General features: G+C 35.7%; 1 protein-coding gene across 3 annotated transcripts in view; it reads left to right on the top strand.

Annotated features, from left to right (window-relative positions):
• MIS18BP1 (MIS18 binding protein 1) overlaps positions 1-20339 on the top strand; it is a 45198-nt gene that overhangs the window by 18036 nt on the left and 6823 nt on the right. For all 3 annotated transcript variants that reach the window (XM_069558819.1, XM_069558818.1, XM_069558820.1), the window contains 5 exons: positions 753-910; positions 4271-5135; positions 13959-14131; positions 14901-15061; positions 16550-16698. In XM_069558819.1, the coding sequence (XP_069414920.1) occupies positions 753-910; positions 4271-5135; positions 13959-14131; positions 14901-15061; positions 16550-16698 (1506 nt within the window). The remainder of the gene's footprint in view (positions 1-752; positions 911-4270; positions 5136-13958; positions 14132-14900; positions 15062-16549; positions 16699-20339) is intronic.

The raw sequence follows: 20339 nt of genomic DNA, 5'->3' as shown, positions 1-20339 counted from the left end.
GACTTTCAGAAGGCAGTAACACTTTACTGGAACTTCTGTCATGAGGAATAAATCTAAAAGGAAAATTAAACCTTTGACATATTTAAGGAGTCATCTGTAATCACTTACCCTTTAAGAGGCATGTAGCTGTAAACAGGAGTCTGACAGTCTTGGTCCTTTTTCATTCATTCGTTTCCTCAGTAGTTACAAAGTGTCATCTGCTTAGCTGACTCTGTATCAGCACTGGGAAAAAATTAGTTCTTGACCTTGAAAACTCTTTAGATTGTGTAAGTTAATCTCATCACAGTGTAATGACATATAATACAGGCTGGCAGTTTTCTTCTGTAAAGGGGCAATAGTATTTTCATGAGTATGCTGCTTCTGTCACAGCTACTTGACTCTGCCTTTGTAGTGGAAAAGTGACACAGACAGTACAGAAATGGATGAGTATGGCTGTATTTCAGTAGACTTTATTTACAAGAACAGGCAGCTGGCAGAATTTGTCCTGTTATTTTCTTATATCAGCTTAAATAGGAAATACAAGAGTGAAGATGGTAAGAACTTAAAAAGTCATATTTGAATATTTGACTTAAGATGTCATACAGAAGTTCTTTGTGGGAGGAAAAGGGTAGAAGCCATGAAAGCTCAAATAATGTAAAGATTAAAGGTAATCTGCTAGGGGAAAAAAGCTTTATCTGAGGGAATTTATTTATTTATGGGTTTTGTTTTTTGAGAACCTATATTAGAGGAAAAAATACTCTGCTTGTTTTTAGGACTTGTGAGAAGAAAAAAGGAAAGGCCAGAAAAAAACAGAAAGCTAAAAGATGTATTCCTGACATTCAAAAATCAATGAAAAATGATGCAAGGAAAAAAAACCCAAATGTTCTCCAAGGAGCCACCACCACTTATGGCCGTGACTGTGATTCTTTGGGTATGTCTGCTCTTTACTTCTCTTGTTCATATTGTGGTATATTTTTAAATGAGCTCCACATTGTTTAATTGTTCACAGTGTATATATAGTACTAAGTTCTTGACTTATACTGCCCTAAAATTTTCATTTTTTTCACTAGTTAAGAGGAGAAACTGCGATCGCCTATAGTCAGCATTCAGCCTACTTCATTAATTAATACCTTTGAATTAATCAGAGTACCAAGGAAGCTGATAAACATAGCGATCCAAGATGATTGTTGCTTCAGTTTTCTAAATGCAAGGTTTTAGGCTGCCAGCTTGCCTCAAACCTATATTACAGATACCTATATTTTTGTGCTAAATATTATTCCTGTTAGTAGACAAAACCAGTTTCCTTCCATGGAGGAAATGACATGTATTTTCTGAATGACCATTCTTATGAAGGTAACTGGCAGAACTGTTCTGTGTCAGTTCTTTACCAGAACTATAATCTGCCTCACATCCACCCAACCCCAAGATGAAATAGAGTATTTACAGCCTTTTCTAGATAATGTAATGAGTAAAAGTTACTAGACCATGTTGTATAAATTTAGGCCATTTCTACCTTGACCTTATAACAAAGAGCTTTACAGAACTTCAAGAGTTCAGGACTGCTTCTGCCAAAAACATAACACCATACTGGATATAGCCGTACCTGCATGTCATTCTTCCTCTCCTACCACAGCCGACTCCCTTGTCCCCACTGAAACTATGCTTATCCTCTCTAGTACAGAGAAAGGAATAAATGAAATACATGGATGAATGCTTGCAAAATTCACTCCTTAACTGTAGCTCCAGTTCCTTCTCAACCCTTCTTCATTTTATCAAGTCATCCTATTTCTTATAAATTAGGCATATTGCTTATTGCTAAAACCATCTTCAGTATTTTGGAGTCCTGGGGCTATAGCACCTGCTGTATATTTTTTTACCCCCAAACTTAAAAACCCCTAAAAGTATTTCTAACTGTATTATTCTTTTTTAGTCTTAGGTCTTATCATCGTCCTACGTCCACTCCTTTCTTTCACTTATAGTACTGTTTTTCAAGAATTTGAGTTAAATTGTGAATATTATTGGTAAAATATTTGAGACTACAAAGTAAAAGACTAAAGTTTGGTAAACCATCGTACAGGCCAGCTGTGTCCATAGGAAAATCATTCAACAAACATTCTAAAAGCATCTTCTATGAACCTTGATCTATGTTAGTTATTGGGAACTTAGAGATGAATAAAATGAGATGCTTCTCCTTGAGAAGCTCAGCGTAGGGGAAGATAATACTGCAATCTGTTTTGGATGTATCATTTTTCCGCTGTGATTCATTAGATCATTGTTTGATGAAACTATTAAGACATTCAAGGTCCTCTTGTCACATACATTATTTTAAATGGTGGTAGTTGATGCTGCTATTATTTTTATTATTATCATTATACTTTCCATGGGAAAACCACTAAAATATGTGTTAAAAAAAAAACAACACATCTAACATTAAACAGCTAAGGTTATGCAAAGGTGCCAGCCAACGATAATTTAAGATGATGTGATTGTGCATATATATTTTCATGATTTACCTAAACTTCTGTTTTGTGTATTTAGTGCTGTAATCTCTGTTATAGTATTGCTATTAAAGTGCTTTATCTCTGCTATTATATATAATATACTTGACAGTAATATTATAAATGATTGTAATGTCAGCCTCCTTCACCATACTGTAATGATCTCAAGAGCAAGGACCATCCATTGTGCATCTTGAAGTACAGACTTCTGTGAAATTAATACCATAACTTCCTTTTTTGTAAATGTGGACTTTCAGAGTAATTTCATTGAAATCCTGCCTATCAGAATTTAAAGAGCCTTTTCTCTACACATTAGCAAGTTTAAAATTTCATATTGAGTTAAATCCATCAGCTTAATAGCATTTTTTTTTCTTACTACTTCTAAATGAAAAGAAATGAAGTGAGGAACATTTATAAGTGTTTAAAGAAGTAAAGAGGCAACAATACTACTTACACTACCAACTTCATACAGCTTAGGTTGAAGTATCCATAATGGTCTGAATCTTTATTAAAATTATTTAATAAAATGAATAACAATATTCAGAATAAAAAGGCTTTGTTCAGAATTAGAAAGTTCAAAATTTTCACATTTCCAGTTGAACATTTGAATCATGTTTATATGAGGAATTAGAAAGAAATATATGATTCCATTGAGAAATCATATAGTAACTTCCTTGATTACTTTTGAGTAGTGCCCCTTCTCCATGAACTGTAATTTGGAGGCTCCTTTTTCCCCAGCATTTGGTATTTCCCAGAAGTCTTTCATTTTGTCATTCGTCTTGTAAAATGGCACACAGTATGTGTACGTTGTTAGAGTATTTAACTGTGATGGTTGGTATGATGATTTAAAACTTGTACATATTTACAATTGTATAATTTAAAGTTAGAAATTAAATGGGTTTGGCTTCTGGCTTCTTAAGTTTCAAACTGGAGACGTTCTCTCATTTTAATTTGCTTTCTTTAGCCAATGACACAGTATAAGATCTGTTTTCCCAAGATCTGTTTTGGTTATTATCCTATGATTCTTCATGGAGCTTTGGGGGATACAGCAAAAATATATCTCTGTGGCCTCCGCTAGTGATGAGTATGGGGCCATGCAGATGGAGCTCCATGTTTTAACTCTCCTTAATTAGGATAGCTTCTGTTCCATATATTTTATACCTAGTAAGGTTTTAGTAACCCAAGTGGTTTTCAAGTCAAAAGTAAAAACAAAGTTCTTACCATTAAGGATTTTTTTCAGTTGAAAGACAGCATATAATTATAACACAGGGCACATTGTCAAACATGATATTATTTGAAAGTATTACTGGAAATTTGAAGGAAAGCTTTCATTCAGTTGAGGGAATCAGGACAAAGTTTGTAGATAGGTGAGTTGGAAAACAGAAATGAAGCAGGTTATAGAACAGAACTGAAGTAGATAGTAGGTGGAAGAAATTTTCCAAGTAGAGTGAATGAGATTAATGAAAGTTGAGAAACAGTGAATTAACAGAATGTCGTTCAGATTGAGTACAGTGAGCAATTAGAACTATATTGATAAAGACCAGTGAGAGGAGCTACGTACACTAAGTATATTGTGAGACATGTGGACAGATTGGTATAGAAATTAATAAATGTTTACAGTTGAAGGGGCAGTGATCTGAACAGACCAGTGCTTCAGAAAGCTTAATTTGACAGTAATGTGTGTAAAATGGAGTTTGTGGGGGGGAAAAACAGTATATCTGTGGAATTTTTTTCTATATTTTGTTTCTAATTTGAAATTTTGATCTTTGGCTTTTTGTCTTATGAAATTAAAGAGAGGACTAAAGAATCAAAAGTACCCGTTGATATTCTAACAACAAGGGAACAGTTTTTCTCAGATGAAGAAGGAAAATATATGACTGTTAATCTGAAGAAACCTTGTATTTTAGTGACACCACTTAAATCTAAAAAAATTATAGAGCAAAAGTGCATGGACAGTAATCTGTCATCTGACTCTGTTAAAGCAGTAACAGAATTTGCGTTGGGAAAGCTTCAAAAAGAAAGTAAAACAGACTCAAATGAAACTACAAGTCCAGTCAGCAAGCCCACAAAGACTTTAGAAGGTACGTTTGAGTGTAGTGTGGGCCATAATAGTGAAAATACAGAAGATTGTTTTGAACGTGATTTCTTCACTGTCAACCACAAAATAAAAATACCCAGTTCTAAAAAAGAACACATGATCACCTCTGACTTTAAGAAAAATACAAGGTTATCAAAACTGAAGAAAATTGAAAATCAAGTAACTGTGTCATTTGACAAGCATCAGTCCTCATCAGATTTGTTTAATGAAGAAAGTGAAAAAGAAAAGAAATTTAGAAGGAAAACTGAGATTGTTAAGAAAACCAGAGCAATAAATACTGAAGAAACAGTGGTTCACCAGAGAAAAAGCACAAGAAAAACAAGGACAGTCCCAGCGATGCCTGAATCTGAAACTGAAGAAAGTGAAAATGAGCTTTATATGAAACAGAAGAAAGCTAAATGTTCTGCTAAAGAAAACCTTCAGAAGCCTGATGTTGGTAATGAGCTTCCAAATACCGAGAAAACGGAATCTGGTAAGACAAACAGGCATTCCTTGGAATGCTTGTCTGGTTTTACTCAGGATGAGGAATGGAATAAGAAAGAATTACAGAAACTTCATTGGTAAGTAGTTAGATTTGACTTTGAAATCTAGAGTGGCCACAAAACAGTTTATAACATGAAAACAAGAGGCTGATTTATGACTTCTAATCATTAAAATGGAAAATGTCATCCAAAGACACTTGAAGAGAAATTGAAATTTATGTAGGGTGAAGGGAGAATACAGATAATGTCTAACTAGGTGGCCATCTGCAGCCCACATATGAAGAAAGTGAAAGTGACCTTTTCATTCCCATTTAATATTTCAAGAAAGTCCCCTCCTTCCCTCACCAAAAACTATTTGAGGGGACTATTATTTGTTAATTAATTTGATTGTGGTAATCACATCACAATGTATATGTGTATCAAATGATCACATGTATATTTTAAATATATACAATTTTATCTGTCAGTCATACCTCAGTAAAGTAGGGGTAAACTATTTCAACAGACAAATGCAACTCTGTCATTTAGCTTCACATTTTAAGGAATATTTTATAATTAACTTTACTATTATAAAACCTTATATTTGAACCTAAATTTGTAGGTTATTTCATAGTCTTCCCCCCCCTCATTGATAAATGAAAAATTAGCCTCAAAAATTAGGTGATTTGTCCAGGGTTTCTTAATTAGTGCTGCTTGATAAACCAGGGATGGTAAGAATTGGATTTGGCTACATATACTTGAAAAGCAGTTTCAGTAGTGTGGTAGTTGGTATTGGAAGCCAGGTCACAGTTGAGCAATGGACAGTAAAGATAACCTAGATGGACAACAAAAGATATGTGGCAATGATGGGGAACAGAAGAAGGCTCAGTCATAGGAGAGAGTGAGGAGATAAGGGAACACGTATGTTTAGTTGCTTGCTTTTTATTAGATGAGTCAGGCCAGAGTACAGTGGTATGCTGATGGAAATCATCCAGGAGAAAGATAGGAAGATGTCACTGATAGAGAAGAAAACCATAAAAACATACCACGTTTAGTGTTCCGTTCTCTTGTGTACCCCCAGCTTTATAACATTTAGAATTCATTTTCAAATCTACTTTTTCTTCCTAAGGGATCTTTGTGCCACTGTACTCTTCCTTTCTCCATTTCCTAAATTTTCCTTCAGTCTTATTTTCAGGCAGAAGTTTTCTTATATTCCAAAGTTCTTGATTTTGGCTGCATGCTCTATAGCAGTGTATTCCTTAGTGATCTTTTCCTTCCAAAGCTCTACTTTTTTATACAGGGATTCCCAAATCTGTGTCTCTGGTTCTGAATTCTTGTACTTAGCTCTGTATTTCCCTTTGCCTGCTGGACATCTCTATATAAATCTCACCGACAGCTAACTTCAGGGCTTCCCTGATAGCTCAGTTGGTAAAGAATCTGGTTGCAATGTGGGAGACATGGGTTCGATCCCTGGGTTGGGGAGATCTCCTGGAGAAAGGAAAGGCTACCCACTCTAGTATTCTGGCCTGGAGAATTCCATGGACTGTATAGTCCATGGGGTCACAAGAGTTGGACACGATGGAGTAACTTTCCCTTTCACAGCTAACTTAATATGTCAGAAGCCAAACTTACTTTCTTCTGCCTGTCCACTTTACCTGACATTCCTGTTTCTTAATATGTAATTCTCCTAGTCAGCTAGCTTTAAGCTCTTTATTATTATTGGTTTTTAATCTTTTAAAAAATCATGAAGCTACCAGTATACTTAGGAGATGTTGTGAGTTAGGTTCCAGACTACTGGAATAAGCCGAATATCTCAACAAAGCAAGTCACATTAACGTTATGGCTTCCTGGTGCATATAAAAGTTATGTTTACACTATACTGTAGTCTATTAAGTATGCAATAATATTGTATCAAAAAACCCCACTGTATGTACCTTCATTGGGCTTCCCTGGTGACTCAGATGGTAAAGAATCTGCCTGCAATGCAGGAAACCCAGGTTTGATCCCTGGGTCAGGAAAATCCCCTAGAGAAGGGAATGGCAACCCACTCAGTATTCTTGCCTGGAGAATTCCATGGACAAAGAAGCTTGGCAAGCTACAGTCCATGGGGTCACAAAGAATTGGACACAACTGAGCGACTAACACATACCTTAATTTAAAAAAACTTGTTGCTTAAAAATACTAATTATCATTTGAGCCTTCAGCAAGTTGTAATTCCTTTGCTGGTGGAGGGTCTTGCTTTGGTATGGATGGCTGTTGACCAGAGTGGTGTTTGCTGAAGGTTAGGGTGGCTGTGGCAATTTCTTAAAATAAGACAGTGCAGTTTGCCACATCAGTTGACCCTTCCTTTAATGAATGGTTTCTCTGTAGCATGCAATGCTATTTGATAGCATTTCACCCAGAGTAGAACTTCTTTCAAAATGGGAGTCAATCCTCTCAAACCTTGCGACTGCTTTATCAACTAAGTTTATATATTCTAAATCCTTTATTGTCATTTCAGCAATGCTTTATCAGCTAAGTTTATAGAATATTCTAAATCCTTTATTGTCATGTCAGCAATCTTCACAGCATCTTCAGTAGATTTCCTCTCATGAAACCACTTTCTTTACTCATCCGTAAGACGCAGCTCCTTGTCTGTTCAAGTTTTTTCATGAGGTTGTAGCAATTCAATCACATCTTTAGGCTCCACTTCTAATTGTAGTTCTCTGGCTGTTTCCATCACATCTGCAGTAACTTCTTCCACTGAAGTCTTTAACTCCTTCAAGTCATTAATAAGGGTTGGAATCAGCTCTTTCCAAAATCCTGTGAATGTTGATGTTTTGAACTCTTCTCATGAGTCACACATGTTCTTAATGGTATCTTCACGGTGAATCCTTTCCAGGGGGGTCTTCAATTTACTTTGCTCAGATCCATTAGAGGAATCACTGTCGAGAATAGTTCTAGCCTTAGGAAGTATATTTCTTAAATAATAAGCCTTTGAAAATCAGAATTACTCCTTGACCGATAAGCTGCAGAATGGACATTATGTAACAGGCTGAAAACAACATTAATTTTGTTGTACATCTCCATCTCAGAGCTCTTGGGTGACCAGGCGCATTGTCAGTGAGCAGTAACATTTTGAAAGGAATCTTCTTTTCTGAATTGCTTTCCACAGTGAGCTTAAAATAATTCAGAACAGATATGCTGTCCACTAGGGTTGATGTTTCACTTATAGAGCCCAGGTAGAGTAGATTTAACATACGTAAGGGTTGCTCAAGTTTTGAAATGGCTTCAAGTCCCTAGTTGCATGAAGCCAGTCATTGACTTTCCCTCCTTAGCTATAAAAGTCCTAGACAGCGTCGTCTTCCAATACAAGACTGTTTTGTCTACATTGAAAATCTGTTGTTTAGCCATCTTCATTGATGATCTTAGCTAGATCTTCTGGCTAATTTGCTGCAGTTTCTACATTAGCACTTATTGCTTCACTTTGCATTTTTGTGTTACCTCATACCAATTTCTCCTAACTTCAAACTTCTCATCTGTAGCTTCCTGAAGTTTTACCCTACATAGAATTAAAGAGAGTTAGGACCTTGCTCTAGATTAGACTTTGATTTCAGAGAACCTTGTGACTGGTTTGATCTTCTATCCAGATTGCTAAACTTTCTCCATATCATCAATATGTCTCACTTTCTTATCATTTATGTGTTTACTAGAGTAGCATTTTTAATTTCCTTCAAGAATTTTTCCCTTTGCATTCACATTTGGCTAACTTGTGCAAGAAGCCTAGCTTTCAGCCTACATCAGCTCTTGACATGCCTTCTTCAGTAAGCTTAATCATGTTTATCAGTTAAATTTGCTGTCTTAGATACATACAGTTCTTGGCTCCCAAACAATATAACAGTAACATCACTGGTCACCATAACAAATACAATAATAATGAAAAAGTTTGAAATACTGTGAGAATTACCAAATGTGACAGAGACATGTAGTAACCAAATGCTTTTGGAAAAATGGTACTTGACAGAGGGTTGCCATAGGTGTTCAATTTGTTCAAAAAATAAAATCCCAGTAAACCAAAGAACAGTAAGATGAGATATGCCTGTGTAGCCTTTTTCTTGACGCTACTCTTTTTCAGAACTTTAATGCCTTTTGCCTGAACTTTGGAAGCAGCTTTGTGTTTGTACTTTGTTCATTTCATATGAGTAAGTAATCTGTTCTATACAACTCCAGATTAGTGCTAATGTATTGTGTGGTTCTAACAAGTCAAAATCCTTCACTTGTATTCTTACTGATCTTCAAATTATATAAAGATTCTTCTGCCTTACATTGAGAGCAATAGTTGACTTCAGCTATCCTTTTCAGGTTGACCTCAGTTATCTATCCTTTTCAGCTGTATCCCCCATTATTTCCTTTACTGTATATTCAGATCACCTAAGGATATTTTGAAATGCTTGAACTGCAGAAATGCTACTTCCCAGTAAGATAAGTAAGCATACTCCACTCTTTTTCTTCTATGCAGGTATAAAAACCTGAACAGAATGCTTGAAACTGCTTTTGTTGATGCAGAAAGATATTGATTCAAAGTAGACTGTTCAGTACGTATATAGTAAACGTCAGAGCATCCACTAAAAAACTACATAGATATCTTCAAATATATAATAGATAAAATACTTTTTTAAAAAGGCAGAAAAAGAGAAATAGAAGATGGGGAACAAAGAAAAACAATTGCATTAATTATGTTAATAATTTAAATGCACCATTTTATAGACAGATTGTCAGAATGAATTTAAAAACACAATCCCACCGGGCTCCTCTGTCCATGGGATTTTCCAGACAAGAGTACTGGAGTGGGGTGCCATTGCCTTCTCCAGTCATATAAAAGAAACATTTCAAATATGACATCGCCAAGTTAAAAGTGAAAGGATAGATAAATACCACACAAACCCAATAGATAGCTGGAGTGGCTATACTAATACTGATCAGAAATTTCAGTATGAAGAAAATATCAAGGGTAAAGCAAGACATTACAAAATAATAGAAGTGTCATTTCACGAGGAAGGCTTAATCCTAAATGTGTATGCACTGAACAAAAACTCAAAATACAAGAATCAAAATCTGAAAGAACTAAAAGGAAAGTTGTTGTTCAGTTGCTCAGTTGTGTCCAACTCTTTGCGACCCCATGGACTGCAGCAAACCAGGCTTCCCTGTCCTTCAGGAAAGGAAAGTACTGAACTGGAAAGAGTCATATGCACAGTTATCGTTGGAGATGTCAGTGTTCTCTTACAGAACTAGCAGACAGGAAATTAGTGAGGGTGTAGGAGAACTGAACAACACTACCAACCAACTGTACCTAGCTGACATTTTAGAATAGTGTACCTAACAGTAGGGGAAAAAAATGTTCTTTCCAAGGACAGGTGAATTATTCACCAAGATGAACATTTACTAGATCATAAGATAAATCTTAACAAATTGAAAATAACTGAAGTTATACAAAGGGTATTTGTTGGCCGTAACTAAATTAAACTATAAATCAACAAAAGAAAAATATTCCAAGTGCTGGAAAAATAAATAACACACCTGTATATAATCCATGGGTCAAAGAGGAGGTCTCAAGGGAAAATATTCTGAACTGAACAAAGAAGAAAATATATGAAAATTTGCAGTGTGAGCCCAGAAGTTCACAAACAACATTATAGATTGATTTTACGTAGCTCATTTCTCTTCCTGATTTTCACAGCCCTGTTTGCATAAAGGCAATCATGGTACAATCTTAACAGTGAATGAACTGCTAAGTAATAAAAAGGAAACACTATCGATTCTTGTAACCATTTGAATGAATTTCAAAGGTATTATGCTGAGTGAAAAGAGCCAGTCCAAAAGGTTATGTATTATATGATTCCATTTATATGATGTTCTGGAAAAGACAGAACTAAAAGAAAATGGATTAGGGATTTCCAGTGGTTATACTGGTGAACCACAAAGAGGTAGGACCAGAAGTTTTTTTTTTCCAGTCTGATGGAGCTTGTTTTATATCCGTAACTATGTATATGTTAAGATTCATAGAACCATTCCCAAAAGGACAATTTTACTATAAACTTAAAATGTTTTATAAGTACCTAGAGTGCATACTATTATAATATTCTGATCTGGAAGACCTGGGCTTGGGTTATGCTTCTTTAGTTTTTTTTTCACAACTCTGACCCACAGCCATTTCTTTGAAGTTTCAGTTCAGTTCAGTCGCTCAGTCGTGTCCGACTCTTTGCGACCCCATGAATCGCAGCACGCCAGGCCTCCCTGTCCATCACCAACTCCCAGAGTTCACTCAGACTCAACGTCCATCGAGTCAGTGATGCCACCCAGCCATCTCATCCTCGGTCGTCCCCTTCTCCTCCTGCCCCCAATCCCTCCCAGCATCAGAGTCTTTTCTAATGAGTCAACTCTTCACATGAGGTGGCCAAAGTACTGGAGTTTCAGCTTCAGCATCATTCCTTCCAATGAACACCCAGGCCTGATCTCCTTCAGAATAGATTGGTTGGATCTCCTTGCAGTCCAAGGGACTCTCAAGAGTCTTCTCCAACACCACAGTTCAAAACCATCAATTCTTCAGCGCTCAGCTTTATTCACAGACCAACTCTCACATCCATACATGACCACTGGAAAAACCATAGCCCTGACTAGATGGATCTTTGTTGGCAAAGTAATGTCTCTGCTTTTGAATATGCTATCTAGGTTGGTCATAACTTTTCTTCCAAGAAGTAAGTGTCTTTGAAGTTTACCAGACTATAAATATGAATTATTTACCATTCCTTAGAAAATCCCATGGATGGAGGAGCCTGGTAGGCTACAGTCCATGGGATCGCGAAGAGTCAGACACGACTGAGCGACTTCAGTTTCACTTTTCACTTTCATGCATTGGAGAAGGAAATGGCAACCCACTCCAGTGTTCTTGCTTGGAGAATCCCAGGGATGGGGGAGCCTGGTGGGCTGCTGTCTATGGGGTCGCACAGAGTTGGACACGACTGAAGCGACTTAGCAGCAGCAGCCATATGCAGTTTCTTTGTCTTCATTTCTTTACCAATATTGTTGCCTCATTTTCTTCTGTTATATTTTTATCCATCCCTCAAATTTCATCTCACGTGTCACTTCCTCCCTGTAACCTTTCCTTGTTATTACCTCTTCCTACTTTCCACTCAATTAGATGTAATACTTTCTTCTTACAAACAACAGAAAGCAATTCTAATGCTGACTTCTCAGCAAAATAATCACATAAGGAGCTTTTGGAAAATGCAAGGACTGTCACCCCAGTTCTTCTGAATTGAAATCTTCAGGGGGAGAGTCTATGGATCTGTTTGCTTATTTTTACTTGCTTCCTTAAATTTTGCTATAAGCTCCTTAAGTGATTCTTATTTGCAGCCCACTATTTTATACCCCTCATCATGCTTATAGCCTAGTAGGGTAGATAGATACTTAGCAAATAATCCCTGTTAGAAGTTTATGAGAATATTTATCTGGAAAATGACTTTGTTTAGGCAGATACCAGAACTAAGATTTGAAGGATAAGTAAGTATTCAAGCCAAAGATTCAGGATAAGTACATTTTAAATTAAAACCATGTATATAGAGGTAGAAAGTAAGAGGGAATATTTTAAAATACTAAAAGGCCAAAATGACTGGCATATAGAAAGTGAGGGAAGAACAGTAGAGGATGAGAACAGATAGGCAAGGAATAGTATAGGTCCTACTTGGTTTTTATGCTAAGAATGATGAAGTGATTTTTTAAAGAGAAAATGTGCAAAAAAAGCATTCATTAACAAGCTCAATACTCATAGCATTTGTTCTCCTTTTATATATGGAATAAGTGGTATTCTGTAAGTAGATCATATCTATTCACAAAAGTTGACTCTTAAATATTTAGGAATTTTACAAATTGAATGTTAAAGAGTCATTATTAAAAATTATATAAACTAAAAATAAATTTACTAAAAACAAACTCTAAACTCATCACTTCCTAAATATTTTACTATATTTTATTCTTATCTGTGTGCTTGAAGTTTTTAATGTCTGTCATATCTGTATGGTAGAAATTCTGTATAATTGGTAGCTTGAAATCAGCCACAATAGAAGTATTTACAATATGGAAGTTGACAAACACCACAAACAGGGCTTTTTAACCCCAAAGAACTAGTTAAATTTTTTCCATCATGACACTGCATAGGTTACTTGGTGAGTTAAATAGACCTTTTCTGGCAGAACTATTAATATTAGCCTTAACCACAATATATAAAATCTATTGGGAGTTTGGGAGACAGTAATATGTATACCAGGTTCTAAATAATCATTTGCAATGAAATTTTAGAATGTAACTCAGTTGTTAAATTGGGTAACTACCTTATATTGACTTTGTTTTTTTCTATTTCAATTTTCATTTCCCTCAATTAAGTACTATACATAAAATACTGAGTTCTAGAAATTAAAATAGAGTAAATGCAAGCATAACACTTTTTAGTAAGAGTTTGTAACCTGGAATATATAGAACCTAAGAACTTATCTTCCCGTATACTTAGCACCAGTAAGATTCGTGCATTGGTGCAGAAAAGTTAATCATGCTAGAGCCCCTACCTCCTACCCTGAAGATCTAATCATTGCTTAGCTGGACTTAGGAAAATATGTTGAAAGACTGGGCATGCTTTTTCAGGTTTCATAGAATGCAACAGAATTGAAGGCATCTACTAGATACATAAACTCATATCTTCATATTTAGTTCAGTTCAGTCGCTCAGTCAAGTAAGAATTATTAAGTGTAGGGAATACTAACTTCTTCCCAAATAGTTATCTAGAATGATTTTGATAAAATTCCTGATTTAGTGGCATCCCTTTACTTCAATAAAAGGTGACTTTTATTGAGTTGAATTTCTTGTTCTTTAACTGGTTTTGGTCTTCTGTAGTGCTGTTGTATCTCTGCCAAAGCACAAGCCTGGTTTCTGGTCAGACGTAGCCATGGCTGTAGGTTCTCGATCCGCGGATGAATGCCAGAGGAAGTACATGGAAGATCCCCGAGGAAAACGATTTCAGAAACGTGACACCAAGAAAAAGCCAGCCAACCCCAAAGGCAAAAACGGTGACCTTCATAGCAAATAGTTTTTTCCTAGTTCTCAGTATTGATTTCTGATTACTCATTAGATATAATTTATATTTATCCATGTGTCTTCTAATAGGTGGATTTTTTTTATAATTTTAAAGCTAGAAACAACTCCAAAGATCATCTGTTTAATTTTTTAAGTCTGACCTAGCTACTTCCTTATATTAATAGTAACCTTAGCAGCCTTGTGCTTTGAGTTTGTTCTAGGAAATCTGCAGTTGGATCCAGAGATTTCAACAACTGGGTGGTTTTTCTGAGTTAAATTTGAGGTCAGTTTGTCAGGGTCCCTTAGTAATTCATAAGAAAACTCGTAAGAATAAGTTTAGTTGTGTAGGCCCCAGGAGTACACATTCCTGGCCAGGTTTATGCCAGAGAAGTCTTACATGAAGCTTTAGGGAACATTTAGTATCCCTGTCCTAATTCAATAACGTTTATATTTTAGCAAGACAATAGAATAGACAACCAGCAAGGGAAATATGAGAGGTAACTTCCCCAGGTAAAGAACCTTTCCAACCTCACCCTGCCTAATCCAAATGTAATTTCTTCCTGAGTATTTTTGTAATCTAATCATATTGCCCGAATCCCAGTATAGAGTCATTTGTTATATAGGAGGCTTGGAAATATTAACAACAGATGCTGAGTTTATTTAATATGAATACACAGTTTAGATTTTGCAAAGGATGTTTACTTTATAGAGCAGTTACTATAAAAGACCAAATCCTTACCAAAATTTTTGCTGATTCTTAAGGCAAGATCGATGATGCTGATAAGAAGGAAACTGTGAAGATAACTGCCAAAGTGGGAACTCTTAAAAGGAAGCAGCAGATGAGAGATTTTCTTGAACAGCTGCCGAAAGATGACCATGATGATTTTTTCAGTGCAACACCTTTGCAGCATCGAAAAATACTGGTAAGAGTCTCAAATGTAGAAATCATTGTTTTCTTTTTATATTGACTTTTGTATCTTTCATTTTTATTTACGGTTAGTGTTCATCCCTAATATTTAGGCCAAGGACTGATAGCCTCCACAGAAATGTCAGAGTAGAGGACAGGAAGCAGTCTGCCAGTCATGCCGTTCTCCTCAGTGGCCAGAGTCTGCCCTTCAGTGGGGTTCAGAAGTAATGCTTAAAGAACCAAATAGAAAGCCCAGAAAAAGGCCAAGCATATATATTTAAAATTCATATGCAGTGAGGCAGACTTTAAAAGGGCGCGTGACAGGCATAGATTATTACCTACTGCATAGTAAATTCAGAGGAGGGACTACATGGCAGCATAAAATTGACAGATTTGAATGATTGCAAGAATTTTTATACTAATAGAATGAAAAAAATCACATAACTAAAAACTTCAGTGATTGGGATAAAATATTTGCAATATATAAAAACCAATACAGTATTGTAAAGTAAAATAAAGTAAAAATAAAAATTAAAAAAAAAAGTAAGAACTCATTCAGATGTTACTGGAATAATAAAAAGTATCAAGCTCATAGGGGAAAAAAGTAGGCAAGAAAAAAATTCAGAAGGCTCACACTTGGGGTAATTTTTCCATCTACCCATTTCACAATGTTGTTAAATTATCCAGTTTTAAAAGGCTGCTTAGTGAGAACTTAGTGACAACATGATCTGGGGCCCCTTTTTACCTAGACAGGTTATAAAGAGAAGTATTTTAAGGGAGCCATCTGAGGCTCTTACTGCGTCCTCTGCACAAAAACACTGATCCTTTAGGCATTGTGCCCTTTATATTATTCCTCCCATGTTTTGTCCTAAGTGCAACAGCAGCAGTATTTTAAAAGCAAAAATAATGAAATAGAAACAGAAGCCCACTTTTTCTAAGCTTTTAATACAAAGGTAAGTAAAACTTTAATTAAAAGATTAAATTATTTATTGGAAATATATGTACACAAAAAGTTTAATACTGCCTGAGTATCTATTAAGTACCAAGCATAATAGTAAATCAGTTATACTTTTGCTTTGTTCTGTCTGTGCAGAGGTCAGTATACTTGGCCCACAGGCCGGATCTGGCATATCAGCTCTTTTTATAAACAGTATTTTACTGGACCACAGACAAGTTGGCTGTGGCAGCTTTCCTACTTCAGCAGTGGAATTGAGCAGTGGGACAAAGACCATAAAACCTAAAATATTTTCTGACTCTACAGAAAATATTTGCTGACCTTTGACCTATGCAATACTAGAAATGTGTGTCCTTTCCATTTTACACAATAGAAACCAAGTTTTTTAGAGACCAAGGCTCTGTTCTCTACCTGCTAATATTTTAGTTATCTCAGTTGTGAAATTATAAGAAGGAAAATAACATAATCCCTCCCCTCAAAAAACAATTTGTGATAATGAGGAATTCTGTTTTTAGGGGTGCCTGTTGGTAATACATATTTGCTTTTTAGTTACCAAGTTTCCAGGACAGTCAAGAAGGGGAGGATATTCTGCCAAATATGGACAGAAATCCAACAACTCCATCATCAGTAATCTTTCCACTGGCAAAAACTCCTCAGTGTCATCATGTCACGCCTAGCATGCTAGACTCTATAAACAGGTACGTATTTGTACATATGGTACTGAAATTCTCTCCATCAGCTTTTAACATCCCATGAGTTGAAGACAGCAGATATCAGTAATTAGAGAAGTCATCATTATTTAAAAAAAAAAAAACAAGAAAGAATGGTTCCTAGAGGTCAAAGATGGATAGTTCCTGCAAGTATAGGTGTTTTCTGTATTGTCAGTACACAGTTCACACTCTATATTAGGATAAATTCCAAATGGGCCAAAGTTTGGCATGTAAAAATTAAACTATAAAATATATCTTTAGAAGACTGTGGAGAATTATTTCATAATCTTAGAAGTCCCAGAAGCCACTAACAAAAAGTATGATAAAGTCAACCTTATAAAGTTTTAGTTGGTACCAACCATCATAAATAGTCAAAAGACAAATGAGAATCTGAGAAAAGAATTTTTGGAACTTATAATTTTAAAAAGAGAATTTATGGGAACTTACCACAGGAAAAAAGGCTAACTTCCCTGTTATAACACTCCTACAAATTAACAAGAAAAGGAAAGCCATTCTCACATATTTACTAGTGAAAAGGTAAATTAGTTCAATCCCTGAAAGTGGTACTTTGTTGATGTCTATCAAAGTTATAAATTCATATACTCTCTGACCTAGCAGTCCTACCTCTAGAATTGTGATTGTACAGCTAATTTGTTGCAGTATTGCTTATAATGACAAAAGGCTGGAAAGAACTCAAATGTCCATCGATTAGGGACCAATCAAATTTTGCTACATTATGTAGCCATAGAAATTAATGAGAAATGCTTTATGTACTTATGGTAAGAGATATAGTAAATGAAAAAGGGGGACTTCCCTGGCAGTCCAATGGTCAGGACTCCACAACTCCCAGTGCAGGGGGCATGAGTTTGACCTCTTGTGGGAGAACTAAGATCCGCATGCTGCAAGCACAGCCAAAAAATAAATAAATGAATGAAAACCGTTAGATGTAGTTAATGTGTTACCATTTGTGTAAATAGGGGCTCTGTGTGTGTGTATCCTTGTATGTATATGTGTGTATACACACACATAATTGCTTTTATTTGATCAAATATCTCTTAAAGGATACATAGGCAACTGAAAACATTGGTGATCTTTCAGGAGACGAACTAAGATAACTTGGGACAAAAACAAAGACTTTTTGAATTCCACACTATGTGAATATAAACATTATTTTGAAATATAAATCAATCAAATAACGGTGGGGGGGGAAATGGAAAATGGTAAGGCAGGCTGAAAATAGACTATTCATTTGGCAGTTCAGCAGGCCAGCACTAATCTTGATAAGAGCAGTTTTCATGGGGTGTGAGAGAGCGAAGCCATATGATCAAAACTGGGAGGAAAAAAACCCATCAGTATTCTCATGAAGCTTAGTGAAAATTTGAATTTGCATTTACTCAGCAAAAACATAATTTTTCCTAGCAATCCAGAAATTATTTTTTATTTTTAAATAAGTATTTACAAGTGAAGTATATTAAGCATATAATTTTTAAAAATACTTCAGAATTTTATTTAAGTATAGTTGATTTACAGTGAGGTCATTTTCTTCTGTACAGCAAAGTGGCTCAATTTTATATATATATATATATATTTTTTTTTTAAATATTCTTTTCTATTATGGTTTATCACTGGATATTGAACATGGTTCCCTGTGCTATACACTAGGACCTCGTTATTTATCCAGTCTCTATATAATAGTTTCCATCTGCTAATTCCAAACTCCTAATCCATTTCCCTCCCAATCCTCTTTCCCACTTGGCAACCACAAGTCTGTTCTCGGAGTCTCTTTCTGTTTTATAGATAGGTTCATTTGCGTCATAGATTCCACACATAAGTGATCTCATGTGGTATTTGTCTTTCTCTGTCTGACTTCACTTAGTATGAGAATCTCTAGGTCCATCCATGGACTATTTCATGCTTCTTTTTATAGCTGAGTAGTATTTGACTGCATATATGTACCATATCTTTTTTATCCATTCATCTGTCAACTGACATTTAGGTTGCTTCCATGTTTTGGCTATTGTGAATAGTGCTGCTATGAACATAGCGGGTGTATGTATCTTTTTGAATTATAATTTTGTCTGGATATATGCCCAGGAGTGGAATTGCTGGATCATATGGCAACTCTTTTCAGTTTCTTGAGGAACCCCTATATGTTCTCCATAGTGGCTGTACCAATTTGCATTCCTACGAGCAGTGCAGTAGGATCCCCTTTTCTGCACCTTCTCTCCACCACTTATTTGTAGATTTTTAAACGATGGTCGTTCTGACCAGTGTGAGGTAGTACTCACTGTAGTTTTGATTTGCATTTCTCTAACAACTAGTGAGGCTGAGCCTTTTTTCATGTGCCTGCTTTCCATTGGTATGTCTTCTTTGGAAAAATGTCTCTTTAGGTCATCTGTCCATTTTTTGATTGGGTTGTTTTGTTTTTACCTTGTTGGGTTGTATGAGGTCTTTGTATATTTTGGAAACTAACCCTTGCTGATCACACCATCTGCAGATATTTTCTCCCAGTCTGTAGGTGGTCTTTTCGTTTTGTTGATGGTTTCCTTTGCTGTACCAAGACTTGTAAGTTTGATTAGGTCCTATTTGTTTAACTTTGTTTTTATTTCTATTGCCTTGGGAGACTGATCTAAGTAAATATGGTATGATTTATGTCAGAGAATGTTTTGCCTATGTTCTCTTCTAGGAGTTTTATGGTGTCATGTCTTTTAAGTCCTCGAGCCATATTTTTATGCATGGTGTGAGGGTGTGTTCTGACTTGATTTACATATAGCTGTCCAACTTTAACATCACTTATTGAAGAGAATGTCTTTTTTCCATTGTATATTCTTGCCTCCTTTGTCAAAGATTAATTGACCATAGGTGTGTGAGTTAATTTCTGTGGTGCATATGATTTTGGACAGATTTTGGTAAGAACTTTGGCCAAATCATTAGCTTTAAAATATTCATTCCTTGACCCTTGAATTTTATTTATAAGGAAATATGAGGTTGGGCAACTATGAGCGTTTACTTGTATGAACAAAGATGTTCATCACAAAACAATACTGAAATTTTGAAACTGACCTAACAGTCCAATAATAAGGAAAGTTAAGAAATTAGGACTTGTCCATATAATAGAATAATATGTAACAATTTAAAATGATGTCTTCAATACAGATAGCCAACAAACACATGAAAAGATGCTCAACATCTAGTTATTAGAGAATGCAAGAGTACAATGAGATATCACATCATACCAGTCAGAATGTCCATCATTAAAAATCTAGACAGTAAATGCTGGAAAGGATGTGGAGAAAAGGGAACCCTCTTGCACTGTTGGTGGGAATGTAAATTGATACAGCCACTATGGAGAATAATATGGAGATTTCTTAAAAAAACTAAAAATTGAGGGATTTCCCTGGCATTCCAGTAGTCAAGACTCTGAGCTCCCAATGCAGAGGGCACAGGTTCGATTCCTGGTGAGGGAACTAAGATCCCACATGGCTGCATGGGGCAGCCAAATAAAAAAACACCCTAAAAACTGAAACTACCATGTGGCTCAGCAATCCCACTACTGAGCGTATACCCAGAGAAAACCATAACCCAAGTAGACACATGCACCCCAGTGTTCACTGCAGCATTCTTCACAG

The sequence above is a fragment of the Ovis canadensis genome, chromosome 18, assembly GCF_042477335.2.
Source record: "Ovis canadensis isolate MfBH-ARS-UI-01 breed Bighorn chromosome 18, ARS-UI_OviCan_v2, whole genome shotgun sequence".
Taxonomy (NCBI): domain Eukaryota; kingdom Metazoa; phylum Chordata; class Mammalia; order Artiodactyla; family Bovidae; genus Ovis; species Ovis canadensis.
This window is presented reverse-complemented; position numbering and strand designations above follow the sequence as displayed.